The sequence below is a fragment of the Glycine max genome, chromosome 13 (assembly GCF_000004515.6).
Source record: "Glycine max cultivar Williams 82 chromosome 13, Glycine_max_v4.0, whole genome shotgun sequence".
Classification (NCBI taxonomy): Eukaryota; Viridiplantae; Streptophyta; class Magnoliopsida; order Fabales; family Fabaceae; genus Glycine; species Glycine max.
Window position 1 is genome coordinate 39479894 of NC_038249.2, and position 16691 is coordinate 39496584.

Sequence of the window (16691 nt, forward strand, 5' to 3'; positions counted from 1 at the left end):
GCTATATTGATATAGGAAAATAATACTACTTGATATATATGGAATCAGTAACAGTGAGTGGATAAAGACAGGTTCTCTTTCAAGGTCTACCAAATTTGGATGCATGGCGATATTATTTTGGTGCATGTCATCAGAATAATTCCTCACTTTTAGGTGATTTACTTGCAGAAAATATTCTAACATTGAGTATATGAAGGCAAAATGTTAGTGGAGATCTCTACTTTAACGAGAAAATATGAAAGAAAGAGGAAGGTTTAGGAAAAGGAACAAAATAGAGTAAAGATAAAATATTTTTTTAGATCGTTTAGTCATGTTAAAAGTGTTTGTATGTGAGAGAGAAAAAAAAAGCGTAAATATGATTATCTATTATCATTTATCAATAATATAACATGCATCTAATTATTTTACATCAAATAATGCCAGGTGTATGCCACATTATTATTAAGTAATGATACGAAAATTTTAAAAAAAAAATTATGAAAATTAAATTGAGAAATTAAGTTTAACTGTATATATTTATGTATTAAAATTATATTAAAGCCTAGCAACAAGATTCACTTTACTACCTGAACAATACTGTATACTTTAAGAGGGGCAGCATAGGTCTGTCTTCAACTATTGGAAAATCCCTCCCCATTAACATTAATTATGAAAGGGAGACGTTAGCAACCTCTAGATGCAAGACATTTAGGTTATGCACTATGTTGGAGAAGTTGACCGATCAAGTACTTAGGTGGCATAAGGGCATTGGACAAACTTCGATTTCTATATGTTACTCGAGGCCTTTGATGAGGATATATAGCATCCTGTAGGTGCTGTTTTTAGTAAGATTAGGACAGATTATTGCGATACTTACCTAAACCTACGATGCATCTTAGTTGAAAGTTCGGATAAGTTCTTAAATATGAATTCGAAGATTGTTGTACACATATTATCAACAAACGAATACAATGTTTCAAATGATACACAGTGTATCATGTGATCGAATTAGATTTATGGTGAAAAAGTAATTAATTAATTTTTCATGGTGAATCAACAAACTTATTAATTAATCTGATTAAACACTTTTACGTCATGTTAACATTTATCAAATAATTTATTAATTAATATCATTAAACACTTTAAATTAAATCAATTAACTTAAAAGTTTTTAAATTGTGAGCTCATAACATAAAGCTTATAAACTTCAACTAACTTGTAAGTTTTTAGTTACTTTATAAGTTCCTTTTATCGTGATAGTCTTTACCAGTACTGAAATATAATTAAATAAATTTGAATTATTAATTATAAAAATAAAAACACTTATTTTTTCTCTAAATGTATATTATTTATCTTTTTAAATATTACTAGTTTTCCATTTGTTTAGTCTCTTAGTGTTATATTTTTTTTATAATTTGATCCTTTTTTTTATTATGAGTTTTTCATACGATTCCTTGTCTTAAGAAACGCATAAAATTTTACGGATAAAATCATTTAAAAATAAATTTAAATTGAAAATATAGATATAAAATTATATTAAATTACTATAACAACAAATCAAAAAACCTATAACTTGAATTTCGCTCTTACATTAAAATTTGATTGCCACGAATGTCAACTATATTATCAAATTGAATATGTTTAATTTTTAAAATTTTATTATTTTTTCTCTTAAACCTAATACATATACTTATATTTTTTTACTTTCATAAGAATTAATTAAAATATTTTTCTCTTAATTCTTTTTTAATTGATATTTTTTAATGTGTGCTTAAATTAAAAATATTTACGTAATTCACAACATAACTATTAAATATATTGCACGTAAGAAATAATTGTTTTCAATAGGGTTTGTTCAGCTGAAATAATTGGATGGCTTTTAAGTTTTCTGTTAATAGACACTAATAGTTTACATTCTCATAATAAATCACAGCTAAAGTTGGCAAACTTAATCTCTCAAAACTATACAAAATTTATTTCCCTTTAACTTTAAGGGTTAATAAAATAAAATAGTCGCCTCTCCCTGCTCCTCATCCATGTGCAGATGTGCTGTTGTAAATCCCTATATATAGTTTTACTAAAATCAATGACATTCGTATATATACTTATATCAAGAGTAACTGATCCTGATATTTCTCTCTCTATGCTAGTTGAGTCAAAACCTTATTGTACTCATCATATTCGTATTTCGAAAGAAACAATCGTTTAAATTAAAGACGTGCAAGCTTATAAACATGGAAAAATTGTAGACACTGATAAAGAGATAAAAAGAGAAGAGACATAAGTTCCTGATATAATTGAAGAAGTGATACGATAAAAAGAAAAAAACTAAAGATTGTCAACTAGATGTTTATGTACTGTTAGAGTGCTCCAAAATTGGGCTTCTAATAAAGATAGCTTTTGCCCAAACTTACAATATATAGCTACATGGGAAAATTTTCAAGTATTATTACCTATTGAGTTCTATCTTCAAATTAATATTTTACCAAATAATTGTAAATATAATATGTATTTAAAATAAATAAAAACCATTTGAAATGTGAGTTAATTGACTTGTATAATGTTTTTCTTTATTAGATATATTTTTTCCATTGTTAATAGTTTATTTTTTTTTACATAATTGATATCTTTATTTGTTTTTATTAATCTTTAATTTATCTCTATAAAGTAATGTTATTCAAGTGAGAGATTGTTATAATTTTAGGAACTAGTATTATCTAATTATTGGATAAAATTTTAGATAATTAATATTAATTATGAACCTAATACTTATGATAGTTTAATTTATCGATATTAGCTCTTTGCACCTATGATGTGAATGAGTCTCTGATGGAAAACTCTCATTTGAGAAAAATTATTAGATGATATGAAATCATCATATGTACATGATTCTAACAGACTCTTAAAGAAACATATTTATTTTTTTATATTTACAAGATAAAATTAATAATGCTCGAATTCTTTTCATATGGAGATAAATAATGACCATAATAATCTCATATCACTTAATAATTTTTTCTCGATTGGAAACCTTACTCTTGTTTAGTAGTCATAAATTATTGTCTCATTGGACAGATTTGTGCAGTAAAACATTGCATGAAAAACCCTAATTATCAAGTGTTGAGGATTTTTCTCATTTTGTTATGTTATTCGTGATCTTTTTTGAGAAATATACATGAATTTCTTCTTCTCTTCTCCGTACAAAATTTCTAACTCTTTTATAATTATTATTATAATTCATGATTGTGCATATATTGTTTTGTTATTAAAATCCATCACTTTTCTTCATTGCTACCTTGGGCACCACCAGACTTTGTTGCCTCTAATCAAATTACTGTACGTCAAGCCACTCTTCTACACTTAATCGGTCAAATGAGTTTTTCAGTAATGTATTTAAATTATTAAAGTGCTGTGCATGACTGTGATAACACACATTCAGTGTTGTTTGTGTGTGTAGAGCTAGAAACAGCGACTTACAAATTCAATGACAAAGTAGCGCATTAATCAGTGGGAAGTGGAGTGGGTGTACAGAATCACTGAATTGAATCAGTGATGGGTCCTGGAAGAAAAATGAGCAGTTTACTTGAAACTTGAAGTGGAGTCAAGATAAGGAAGCCAAGGCTTTTTATTTCCATCATCTATCACTATCTTCACTTGGAAAATATTGTTTCCCATTCATTTTATCTGTGCAGGTGTCGCGAGTATTGGATAGTTAGGCAGTTATTTGGAGTCACGCTAACGGAATAGAGCATATCCTACCCCTGGCCTACAAGTCTAAAGAAAAAGTTTTGCATTTACAACTTACAAAACAATGCCTGTTTATTACTTTCTTAAAAACACATGAAAACAAGTTGATGTATGTCTATTCCAGTATACTGAAAAAGTTTTACATAAGTTAGAAATTGATAGTTTATAAATGCATTCCTCCTTTAATCTATTATAACCTTTTTTAAAAACAAACCTGTAAGGCTCATACAAATATCAATACAGACTATATATCAAATATAGTAAACCTAAAGCGAGGTCGGTACAATGTCTTTCCATTTTCAATACCTATATTCTTGAAAGATATAACACGTCTCCACAATAGCTACTTTTCAAGACTGATCCCATGTTCATTATTTTTTTCATTTACATTAGTCATCAGTTTACAGCTAAACTCATAGCCAATCAAAATTAATTATTAATTAAGACCATTAAGAAAGATTATTTAAACATAAAGGCATACAAATATGTGATCCTTTTCAATAATTTAAGGTTTATATCTGTCCTTTTAAATTAAATTATCCGTCTTTAACATTAATTTTCCCAAGAATTATATGCAGCCTTGCAGTCTGTTACTTCGCCTTTATGAAATTTTGATGCCTAGCTAACTAGCGAAGTAGATTATATGTAGTGATAATTTCCCCAGCAACGATATTCTAGAGAAAAGTAAAGTCAATAAAATATGTATCATGCTTCTATTTATTTTATATTTTACAATCAAGGATTTTTTTTAAAAAAAAAAATACAAGAAATAGTCTAACCTATTTACATCAGTTTCAGTCATAACTAATAAAACTGTTTTATATACAGTAGCAGAGCTAAAAATATGGATCCTGCTAATAAGAGTAGTAGTCAAAGAACATTTAATATTCACATTAATTATTAGTATACTCAACCAGACAACATTTGGCAAAAAATATAATAACACAAAATATGTTACGACCTGTTTCTATGCAGTATTTAACATTGAGTCCAACGAGAGCAACTATAGCCGTAATCTACTTACCGCGCAGCCAACGTTGTTGCTGGTTTTCTCAGCAGCAGCCGCGGTAATTGTACCCTATATACTTCCCTTAGTCTTTACCCGGATACTGCCCTTCCAATAGCAAACACCAACTTTATGGTTCCCTTCTTTGAAACTTTTCTGCTTATACAAAATTATTAAGAGCATGTTTGGATCTGCTTTCTGTAAGTAAGACGCACGTAATGGACGTAGAAAACTGAAGCTACTTTTTATGTTGATCGTATATGTTAGACAGAGAAAGAAAGTTTGATCAACATTATAAATTTTTTTCCAAAGACACACTAATTCCTTGTTTAGTAGGAGAAAAATAAGACACTTAGAGAAGATGAAATAATTAATATATATAGAGAAAGAGGTTGTTTAGTGTGAGAACAAGATGGTGAAACTAATTTTAAAAATTGGTGAGATCTACGATATTATTTTTTACTTTTTTTTTTCATCTCATTATCTCTTTTTTATTTTTTTACTTCTTTCTCTTCAATCAAATATCTTTAATTTTTCTTTTATTTAAAATTTATTTTTCTTTAACTTTTTTATTTCCATCAATCCTATTTCTTTTCATTCTATCAAATAGTTCCAAAACCATCGTCAAATGCTCTTGTACTTACCAACCAACTTCCTATGCAATATGTTAATATTTTTAATTTATAAAAAGAATACATAACATTTAACGACATATCATCTAAATTAAATAATAATAATAATCCGAATCATATAAAAGTTTCTTCACTTTCAAAAAGACTATCACTCTAGAGTCAGAGAAACCATCCTTTCCCGGTTGCCGAAGCAAAGTTCTTGTAAAGCCATACTTTGAACCCCAAATAAACTTGGTCTTTCAAAGCTCCAATCACATTACTTGGAAATTAATTAAAGTTACATTTTTCAAGTTTACAGTCCTACCCCTTTGTCCTATTTGTTTGGACTCTCGAGAGGTTTCCCAGTTTGCCTATATATAAGCACTTAACACTTTGTTTGGTATTCCAACCCACTCTTCTTCTCCAAGATCCAAACTCTTGTTTCTCTTTAGGTGTGCATGTTTGGTTCCTCACTCCGAAACTCAATAGCTATTAATTCTTTAGCCATGCCTGAAGCTCCAAAGCACTTATGCCACGATCCAAAGGATAACCTTGATGATGATGATGATGATGGTAGTAGTAACAACAATAAGAGAGCACTCGAATACATTGAGGAGGTCACCACCAACGCTGATGAAATTCAAGAAAAGGTGCTTGCCCAGATCCTTTCTCGAAGTGCAAACGCTGAATACCTCCAACGCCATGGCCTAGAAGGACGCACTGACAGAAACACCTTCAAGAATATCATGCCCGTGGTCACTTACGAGGATTTAAAGCCAGATATTGATCGTATAGCCAATGGTGATACCTCCCCAATTTTATGCTCCAAACCCATATCAGAGTTCCTCACTAGGTAAATATACATGAACTTAATCACTTTATATATATATATATATATATATATATATATATATATATATATATATATATATATATATATATATATATATTCGAGTACACTTCTCTCTTCTATTATTATTAGTGTTAAAACAAAAATAAGTGGTGGTTATCTCCTATCTATTAGTATTTGACAAATAGAGAGAGAAAAATACAACCAATGATATATAAACATCTATTTTTTTCATACCAATTCAATATTCATAATTTTTCTTTATTTTTTTTATTATATCATATCAGCTATAATACCTTTATTTTGTTTTCTTTTATCTCTGACTAGGTCTCTAATAGAATATTAATTATTCAAGTATTATTTTCCAAAAAAAAATATAAAGGAGATAGAAATATAAGTATATTAAGTACTAATAAGTCATTAATTCAAGTGAAATTAGACTCAGTTGATATCCCCTGATAAGTCAAATTCGTCCATTGATATTAGTCATCAACAAAATTAAAGAATATTTTGTACTAATAACTTGATAATAAAATAATATACTTCCTTCATTTTTAATCAAAAAATTATTTTCAAAAATTTATTTGTTTCTTTTTATAAGATCATTTTTTAATTTTTAAATGTAATAATTGACATATCTAATGTGATTAACTAAATTAATTATTTTTCTTAAAAAAAGTGAATTAATTGAAATAGTCTTATAATTAAGAAAGGAAATATATTGGGTGATATAGTGTAACAAAAAGAAAAATAGATAGAAAATAAAAACTATTAATAGAGTGTTAATTTGTATTGAAAAATAGTTCATATATATATTACTCTATTTTAAATGGCTACCATAAAAAAATGTCATATATTTAAAAAAATGGTATTTCTTTCCATCTCAAATATAAGAAAAAAATATATTATTTAAATATAAGTAAATTTTAACTAATCTTATCATATTTAATAAAGTTAACTTTAAAATACTATTCATTTAATTAAAACTTTAACTCTGATGACTTTTTTATTCTTCATATCAAGTTTCAATGAAAAGTGATTTAGAAAAAAAATATTTATTTTTTAAATATGATTTGATATAAAATTAAATGATGCTAACTATATATTAGTATACTTTTTAATCAATGTGAATTAGGTTTTTTTGTCATATTTGAGAGAACGTATGTATTAATTGTCTCCTTAAATAAATCATTTGTTTAATCAAAATTAAACTTTTAATATAAATATTATGAATGTATCCTAAATAGTATATTTGTTGAATCAATTACCAACAAATTTGTTCGTTATTAGCACATTCTATAACGCAATTAGCATATATAGTCATCTAGGTCAATATTAATAGTTTAGTTGTTGTAAAACAAATTACATACTAACAGTGGATCGAAGATCTAATGTCTTAAGATTAGTGTATGAGTTTTTTATTTTGTGAAAATGAGATATTTTGAAATCAATATTTGATTCCAAATATTTAGACAAAAATGCATGAAGTGAGAATTTGAATAAATAAATTCTAGCTAATCATGTAGTACATGACAAGAGAAGCAAAGGTTTGGTTTTGCTAAAATCTTGACATCAATTTTCTTCATACAATTTGTCCTTCTTCCTTTTTAAATTAAGTATAGCTGAAATTAGATATATTTATTGAATGAAATAGCTCTGGGACTTCTGGTGGGGAGAGAAAATTGATGCCAACCATAGAAGAGGAGCTAGAGAGGAGATCAATGCTTTATAGCCTCTTGATGCCAGTGATGGATCAGTTTGTGCCCGATTTGGACAAAGGCAAAGGCATGTACTTTTTGTTCACAAAATCAGAAGCCAAAACCCCTGGTGGACTCCTTGCTCGTCCAGTTTTGACAAGCTATTACAAAAGCTCACATTTCAAGCACCGCAAACACGATCCCTACACAAACTACACAAGCCCCAATGAAACCATTCTCTGCCATGACTCTTACCAAAGCATGTACTCTCAGTTACTTTGTGGCCTTTACCAAAACGAGGAAGTTCTTCGTGTTGGCGCAGTCTTCGCCTCAGGTTTCATTCGTGCCCTTAAGTTCCTCGAAAAACACTTTGTTTGTTTGTGCAATGACATAAGAACTGGTACCTTAGACGCCAAAATCACTGACCCTTCTGTGAGAGAGGCTGTTATGAAAGTACTCAAACCAAATCCCACGCTTGCGGATTTCGTAGAAACTGAATGCATGAAGGGGTCATGGAAGGGAATTATTACTAGGATATGGCCCAACACCAAGTATGTTGATGTTATTGTCACGGGAACCATGTCTCAGTACATTCCCATATTGGATTATTATAGCAATGGTCTCCCTCTTGTGTGCACCATGTATGCTTCTTCTGAGTGCTATTTTGGCCTCAATTTGAACCCCTCGTGTGATCCAAGTGAGGTAGCTTACACCCTTATTCCTACCATGGCTTACTTTGAGTTCTTGCCCCTCGATGAGATCAACGGACATACTAATTCAATTTCTCAACTGGAGCAAGAGCATTTGGTGGATCTTGCAGATGTGAAGTTGGGTCAAGAATATGAGCTTGTGGTCACCACTTATGCAGGTAATTAAGCAGCTTCCATATGTTTATACCTCCTAAAATGTTTTTTTTAATCCTTGTTTAATCTGAGCTAAAAACGCATTTTCATTTTGATAACTAACTTCTAAGGATTTAAAATCAATAAAAGTTTAAATAAGAACTTATTTTTTTAAAAAGAAATGTTGTATTTTTTTAAATAAAATTGTCAAGAACAATTTTATTTCAATTAATCTATAATGTTATATTTTTAAGATATAAACATATATTTGTTTAAAAAATACTAACATCACTCTTTTGAGCATACTTTTATGATTAGTTAAATTTATTGAAAACACAATATTGAGTAGGTTTCTCTTATTATTTGATGAATTTTACTGGAGATTTTATAGTTTTTCTTATAAAGTATTATTGAAATGTATGTTGTCAACACTCAAAATCCTAATTAAAATTTCATTTTTTTCTATATATTTTTCTTTTCGTTTTAAATTCTAATAGTTAATTAAGTTAATTAGCTGTCAATCTTGATATACAGGACTTTATAGATACCGGGTTGGTGACATTCTCCGTGTAGCCGGATTCAAGAACAAGGCTCCTCAATTCAACTTCGTGTGCCGAAAGAACGTGGTTCTGAGCATTGACTCTGACAAAACCGACGAAGTTGAGCTACATAATGCAGTGAAGAGTGGAGCTGAGCAACTTGCTGAATTCAATGCATCTCTAACAGAATACACAAGCTGCGTGGACACATCAACCATCCCTGGCCACTACGTTCTGTACTGGGAAATTAGCACAAATGACCATACCCCAACAATTCCTTCTTCCGTTTTTGGGCATTGTTGCCTTTCGATTGAGGAGTCTCTAAACAGCGTGTATCGCCAAGGAAGGGTGTCAGAGTCTATTGGACCATTGGAAATTAAGGTGGTTGAGAATGGCACATTTGACAAGCTCATGGACTTTGCTCTCAGCCAGGGTGCGTCCATTAACCAATACAAGACTCCTCGTTGCGTCACATATGCGCCCATTCTGGACCTTCTAAACTCTAAAGTGTTGTCCAGTTACATTAGCCCAAAATGCCCAAATTGGGTTCCTGGTCACAAGGACTGGTGCACTCTTCATTGAAAATTTGTCCATGCTGCTGATGTTGAGCTTCTAGCATAGCTTGGAAAGAACTAGTTTCATTTGTGATCGAGATTAGCTCAGAAAGTTAAACCTACTCCAGTGTAGTCTTTCAAGTTTTAGTAGTAAATGGAATAAGATAATATTTTCTCATGGTATAGTATAAATTAACTTGTAATAATGGTGTAGACGGAGAAGTTATTCTCCCGGTGGTTAGAAACTATCATATGGTCTTTTTAATCTTTAGATGACACATAATTGAGTATTATTAAATTTTTAACAAAGATATTTTTGATAAAAAAATGGAGAATTTTTTTGAAGATGAAAGGGGGGGTATACGAAAACCAAATCCCTTATTATTCTAAAACGGGCTTAACAACGAAACAGACTTAACGACAATGCTGAAGAATCAGCCAGTAAGTACAGGGACAAAAAGCATGGAGGAAGGGAATAAATATCGAAAACTCTAAGGTGCGGAAAGACAAGCTTTAGCTTGAGCGTCTCCAACGAAATTTGTTTCTCTGTAGACATTGTTCCATCATGTAAAAAGATAACTGAGAGGCTAGAATCTTGATATTTATAGCTCTAACCAAAGTGGCAGCCTGCTGATTTCTAAGACAACCACGAATGATAAGCCTTTGAACAACTTGCGAATCTGTTTCAACCTGAATTTTTGTGAACCCTTCTGAAAGACGCCAGTTGAAGCACTAATTTGACTATAACACTTCTCACATGATTCGATTATCTCTCTAGATAGTAGAAACTTATACAACTAGTTTCAATCTCAGACGCTAACCATTTAGCCTAAAGAAGCCACTTTTTCTAGAGAGAACAAACTCATTTCGCCGCATCCACATATTCTAAAGCGTGACACCAATAAAGGAGATTCGTTAAGGGGTAGATTCTGCTGAAACCAATCCTGAATGGGGTTGAGAGAATAATATGTGCTTGACTAGAGGATCAACAATATTCATCCAAATGGTTTATACTAGCTTTTAGTGTCATGGATCATTTTTGTTTCTCTATAGACTCTATAATTATCTTTCTCTCAAAGAGTGTATATTAGCGTGCCAAACGATCAGTCTTCCAAAACAAAATACATATAAAGCTACTTGTCAGTGGCAAGTGCAACATCATAGAAACAGGAAATTTAGCAGGACAAGAAACAGAGGAAGGTAGAGATTACGAGAACATACATGTTTTGTACATTATCCAATGAAACTAAAAATGATACAAACTTATGCACCCAAAAGCAAAATTGCTACAAATTTCCCTGACCCTATCATAATGTATGGACTCCATTGACCTTCAATAATATCTTCAACTAGTAACCTCAGCCATCTTAAAAGCTCTAGAAATCCCATGAACCACAAATTTCTCCGAAATGATCATGTCAGGCGCCACAATCACAACACCATTAACAACCATGCCCGGCACAAAATCCAGAACCCCATCAATCTCAAGATGCTCATCAGGCATGAGCGTCTTTAACAAACTCCTAACCGGCAGAGAAGAGATTTCTTTGTAAACAAACCTTTGAGGCAGAATATGAAGCCTCACAGCTCTATCAAGAATAGTCAAAGGGTATCCAAGTAAAGTCAAATCGCGAGGAGCGAAGATTGTGACATAACCCAAACTCCCAGAAAAGTCTCTCTTTATCCCATCAAGAACAGAATGCAACGCAATCGAGAACGAAGCATACCCTTTTGCACGGAGCAAGTGAACGACGCGGTTCCACTCAACCCCGTTCTTGGAAACGGAGACGTTGACGTCGTTGGAGCGGCAAGTGGGTGTGCGAATAGCAAAACCAAAACCCCGTTGAAGAAGGTCTTGCGGCTGAAGGGGAGAGAACGGCGCAAGAACGCCATGCACGGCAAGTTGCTCTCCGAGGAAGATATTAGGGTTTGATATCAAGACGTGATTAATCTCCACGGAGTTTGGTGCATGGTCAAGGTCAAGCTTAGTGAGAGAAACATTTTTATCACGAAGGAGGGTGGGGAGGCACGTTCCTTGGGGAATTTTGACGAGGTCGTTGAAGGAATAGGCGTTGGAGGTGGTGGTGTGGTAGAGGAGGAGGGTTTTGAGGAACCAGAGAGGGTGGGAGGTGTTTTTGATGGCGGAGTCTTTGATGGCGAAGATGGTTGAGTTTTGCGGCGGTTTGAAGAATGAGGGAGAGTGGTGGAGAAGATCTGCCATTACTATGAAGCCTGCTTTGCGGAGAGCGTTGGAGGCGTTGAGTGAGATGTCGTGGGGTATGGGTGGATCTTGGGGTGGGTTCTTGTTGGAAGTGGAACGTATCGCTGAGGAGATGGCGATGATTCCGAGGGCAATTGAGGCTGCTAAGTAGAGTGGGAACCAGCACCAACGGGAATAAGCCATGGCCAAGAAGAAGAAAACAAAGAATGTGATTCTTTTGGAGGGAGAATGTCTCTGTCTTTGGGAATAACGGTAGAGACGCATTACTGTTTTGAAGTGGGGTCGATGGTGATGGCTTCATTTCGATTTCTTTGGGCCTTTATAGCAAAACCTTATATGGGCTTGGAAAAAACGGCCCCTTACTTTTTCTTTTTAAAGACTACATATATTTTCTCTGAGAACTCCGACTTGATATTAATAATTAAACTAAAACAATTTGCATCAAGCTCTGTGATTTATTATACATTCGGATTGGACATGGCAAGAAAATCCGTACCCGTGGGTATCCGTCCGAATCCGTCCCGACTTTGACGGGTAATACCTGAGTTGACCGGGTATAGATTCGGGTTCGGGTTTTACCCGATAACCAAAAGTCGGGTACGGGTACTGGTATGGGATTACTAGACTCGTCCCGACCCTGAACCCGCCCCGCTACTTAAAATCTTTAGAATTTTTGCATAATTTAATCAAAAGACATATAATTTTTATTACTAGTTAATTTTATTTTAGAATTTTTACATAATTTAATTTTATTTTCTTAATTATTTATGTAGATACACGCGTTATAATAAATTTATTGATATATAAGTAGTTAAAAATAAATGTTTAACAATCAATTTATTTTTTTCTAAAATCAAATTTTTAATATTTTTTTACAAAAAAAAATATTTTTCTAAATGGTGTGTGGAACAGGGTTGGGGATACCCGATACCCGACGGGTACAGGGATGGGACAATAAACTCAAACCCGTCGCATATCACCTACGGGTATGAGGACATGTTAAGAAGTCAGGGTAAGGAATTGGGGAGACAATACTCGTACCCAACTTGCCATATCTAATTCGGATATTACTATCTCCTATATAATTGGAGATGCTACCTGTTCAGGTTATATAACGAGGACAGTAGCCTGGATTTCTTCAAATCACTATTATTTTACTGTATCATTGTTGTAACTTGAAAAGAAAAGAAAAAAAAAATCCTTACAAATTTGCTGTGTAACAATTTGGTGAAAGGCATAATTTAATCATTAAAATTGTGGTCATAATTAATGCTTTACCTTTTAATCAATTATTGAAATCAATGTTGTTCTATTATGATCATACAGCTGTGAATTCTCATCAGTTTCCAACTGTAGGCAGTGGTCAAAGCTTAGTAGTAGTTTTTTTTAATGTCCATACAAAGAGACTTGAATGCATACTATGTCATAACTCATAAGGTTTACGTTGTAACAGGGTGACCATATAATTAAAGGTTTACAAAATCATAGGTGTGCTTATTAGGTCTAATAATGGGGAAGGTGAGAGCTCCGTTTATGGTGCTGCAATAGTAAAAAGTAAAAACAGTTACAAAGTTGTGAGCCCCACTCAATCAACATTAAAGATGATACCTTACTATAGCTGATAAAAGGTAAGACCTTGGTTCGAGATATAAAGATAAAACATTGACATGATCTTGTTTAGCATCGTTGCCTTGTCATTTTAAATTGGTTGATGGCTGAAGATGTCTAAGGCTTTAAATTGTGATCTACAACTACAATTAAGATTGCATGCAATACTAAAATTTCATCTAAAAACCATTGCAATCCAATTTTAAAACCTTCTATGTATATAGGGACTAGGGAGCTTTGATCCGGTTGTAATTAATGACTTGGTCATGGTTTTTAACCGTCCAAAATTGAACTGGTAAGTGACAACTCACAAGCAGTTGGCAGCACTTTTGCTGCTGGTTAACTAAGCCACAAGTGCGAGTGGCTAGTGAGTTGTTCTTAACTCCTTAAATACAGGGCAGCACTATTGAATGTTATCTAATCTATTTACTGCATCATAATTACAGGGCCATTTTACTTTTCCTTTACCCTATTTTGGGTTACAAAATGAATGTGAAATGAAAGGGAAAAAAAATTAGTTGTTTGATAAGAGAAAAATTGAAAGAAAAATATAATTTTTCTATTCTTTTATTTGATTAAGTAAAAAATAAGAGGAAAGAAAAATTATTTATAAAATAAAATTAATATCCTTAAATAATGAAATATATTTAAAAATTAAAAACATAAAAATATTCTATCATTAATATTTAAAAAAATAAGTAAAGATAAATGATAAATTAAAAAATTACTTTACAGCTTAAAATAAAAACAAAAAATAATATTTTACAACTTAAGAAGATTTGTAAATTTTTAACTCAAACTAACACTCTTCTCTCTTTTCTTTTCAAATTGGAAAGAAATCGATTTTGTCAAAAGATTCACCAATTTTTTCTTTCCTTTCTTAATTACGTCTCAGTTAAACAAGAAAAGCCACTTTGTTTCTTCTTTTTTTTTTTTTCTTTTTTCTCCTTTTATTTTCATTGCAACCAAACATACTGGTAAAAGAAAGGGAAAAAGACTTTTATAGTTTGTCCAGCAAATTATATAATGTGGCATCCGGCTGCAAGGTCAAAGCGGCGCCGACCTTTTGCTAATGTTGAAATAAATATCAGTCATGTGTTACCACTCCACCATCGTGGACAACTAAAACAATGCAACAGAAATTGCTAAAAAGTGAAGACCAAAACGGAGATTTAGGCGTAACAGCCAAATTATTTAGGGCTTAATATTTTACATTCGCATCTCTGTCTCAAAGTAAAGGAGCATAGATACCATTATTTCCTTGCTTCATGGAAAACCCCCTTGTACTTTATCCATTTTATTAGCATTAATTCAAGAAGAAGAAAAACATTAATTTAATCATACATATCACTACACAATCTCAAACTCAACCTATACACCGTGTAGGTTTAAACAATATCAGTGTTTTATGGATTAATTTCTTATTAAGAAAACCGCAAGGATTAGTGCTTTATGGATTAATTTCCTATTAAGAAAACCACCAGGAATCTTATGCAAAAGATAATCTGGATTGCTTAGCCACCTTTTGTGCTTTCATATTGAAGAAATTGTTATACTTTTATTTGAACAAAAACATATTCTCAACACACCTTGCTTCTCTCTCTGAAAATGAGAATCGAAGGAAACAGAGAAGATGAAGGAAAACATAATCTCACATAATTTTCTATCAGAATCTCATTCACTACACACCATAATGTGAACAATATTCACTACACATTATAATGTGAACAATATCACACGGATATCTGTTGATACTTGATACAATTTCAAACAATGCCATTGTTTCAACTATCCATTTACTTCCTATTCCCTATACTAATCCTATAAGGAAAAAAAAAAAAAAAAAAGCAAAAAAACATTAACTAGAGCTTGTTAGTGATCAGTGATCACTATTATCCCTTTTCCTTGTAACCCGAATGTAGCAAAAGACAGCAGCAAAAGTGACAGTAACAAGGCCACCTAAGATCACACTTCCACCTGCCACTGACTTGTCTGCGGAATGATGTTTTCCTAGCTTTCTAATACTTGGAGCCTCAGCTTCTTCTGCTTTAGACTCACCCTCTTCATGTGATGATGACGACCCTCTAGACCCAGCAACTGGTTGAACTACAACTTTGTCTCTCTTTTGATCACTTACCTTAACTTCTCTTTGAATTTTAACCTCCAAAGGGTTGAGTCCTGGCATTGGAGCCTCAGACTCTAGTGCCATGGCTTGAAGCAGAATGATTTGAGTTATTACTAGAAGAAAAACAAAACCAACCTTGTTCATTTTGAAGAAACTATGTTAAGTCTAATGCAACTACTAGAAGTTGTCTGTGGTGGCTGGAGATGGAGAAGGAGAGATTGAAGGATTTTGTGAGAGAAGAGAGAAAAGTGGTGATGTAAACTAAAGAATCTGATGGAATGCACACTGGTTGGAGGGGGTTTTAAAGAGAAGGGGAATGAAGGGCCAAGATCTTTTGTGGGAGAACTTGTGGTAGGAATTAGGAAATTAACTCTGGTGGAGGTTCAACTGACAAATGGCACATGGGTCCCTTGGATAATAAATATACTATGATATTGATTGATGGAGTCATGGAGAGAGGGAGAAGTTTGGTTTTGGGATGAATTAAAGGGGTTGCTGGCTTGCCTCTTTCTTCAATTCCAACTTAGAAGTTAGAATTGGTCCATGATAACCAAGGCCAGGGAAGTAGGGAAGGGATGCACTTGTTTGATTTGATAACTTGCCAGATAATGCAGAATGCCTTAATCCCTCTCACACGGAGCATTAAAGGGCATTTTAATCTGCATCTTCTTTTTTCCCTTCATTTATATTTCCAGTCTAAGTACAAGGACATTTTTTTCAATAATAAAAGTGTACAATAAATGTTTTTTTTTCATTTCAAATTTTATTTTTGAAAGAAACAAAAATCTTAATTGAACTTCTCTTCAAATTTCATAATCTATCAAATTTCACTCCAAAAAAATTAAAAGTATCTCTTGTTCAAGACACAAGAATTAATCTTTGAAGTACTAAAAATCATTTAAAAATAGATAT

The 16691-nt window shown here is 32.2% G+C and overlaps 2 protein-coding genes across 2 annotated transcripts; one reads left to right on the top strand and one right to left on the bottom strand.

Moving 5' to 3' along the window:
* Nucleotides 1-5518: 5518 nt before the first annotated feature.
* Nucleotides 5519-10085, top strand: LOC100818961 (indole-3-acetic acid-amido synthetase GH3.6). Its single transcript, XM_003541881.5, has 3 exons — nt 5519-6196; nt 7848-8758; nt 9267-10085. The coding sequence occupies exons 1-3, from the start codon at nt 5802-5804 to the stop codon at nt 9851-9853; spliced, it is 1893 nt and encodes a 630-aa protein (XP_003541929.2). The 5' UTR covers nt 5519-5801; the 3' UTR covers nt 9854-10085.
* Nucleotides 10086-10892: 807 nt separating this feature from the next.
* LOC100819504 (fasciclin-like arabinogalactan protein 21) lies at nt 10893-12310 on the bottom strand. The gene has a single exon (XM_003541882.5). It carries the CDS (start codon nt 12308-12310, stop codon nt 11171-11173), a length of 1140 nt encoding a protein of 379 aa, XP_003541930.1. The 3' UTR covers nt 10893-11170.
* Between the last annotated feature and the right edge of the window lie 4381 nt (nt 12311-16691).

Excerpts from the sequence above, each read along its gene's own strand:
- LOC100819504 (XM_003541882.5), bottom strand. The coding sequence starts at position 12,310 with ATGCGTCTCTACCGTTATTCCCAAAGACAGAGACATTCTCCCTCCAAA.
- LOC100818961 (XM_003541881.5), top strand. The coding sequence starts at position 5,802 with ATGTTTGGTTCCTCACTCCGAAACTCAATAGCTATTAATTCTTTAGCC. Across the intron at positions 6,197-7,847 it reads ATATCAGAGTTCCTCACTAG|CTCTGGGACTTCTGGTGGGG; the intron begins GTAAATATACAT and ends TGAATGAAATAG. Across the intron at positions 8,759-9,266 it reads TGTGGTCACCACTTATGCAG|GACTTTATAGATACCGGGTT; the intron begins GTAATTAAGCAG and ends CTTGATATACAG.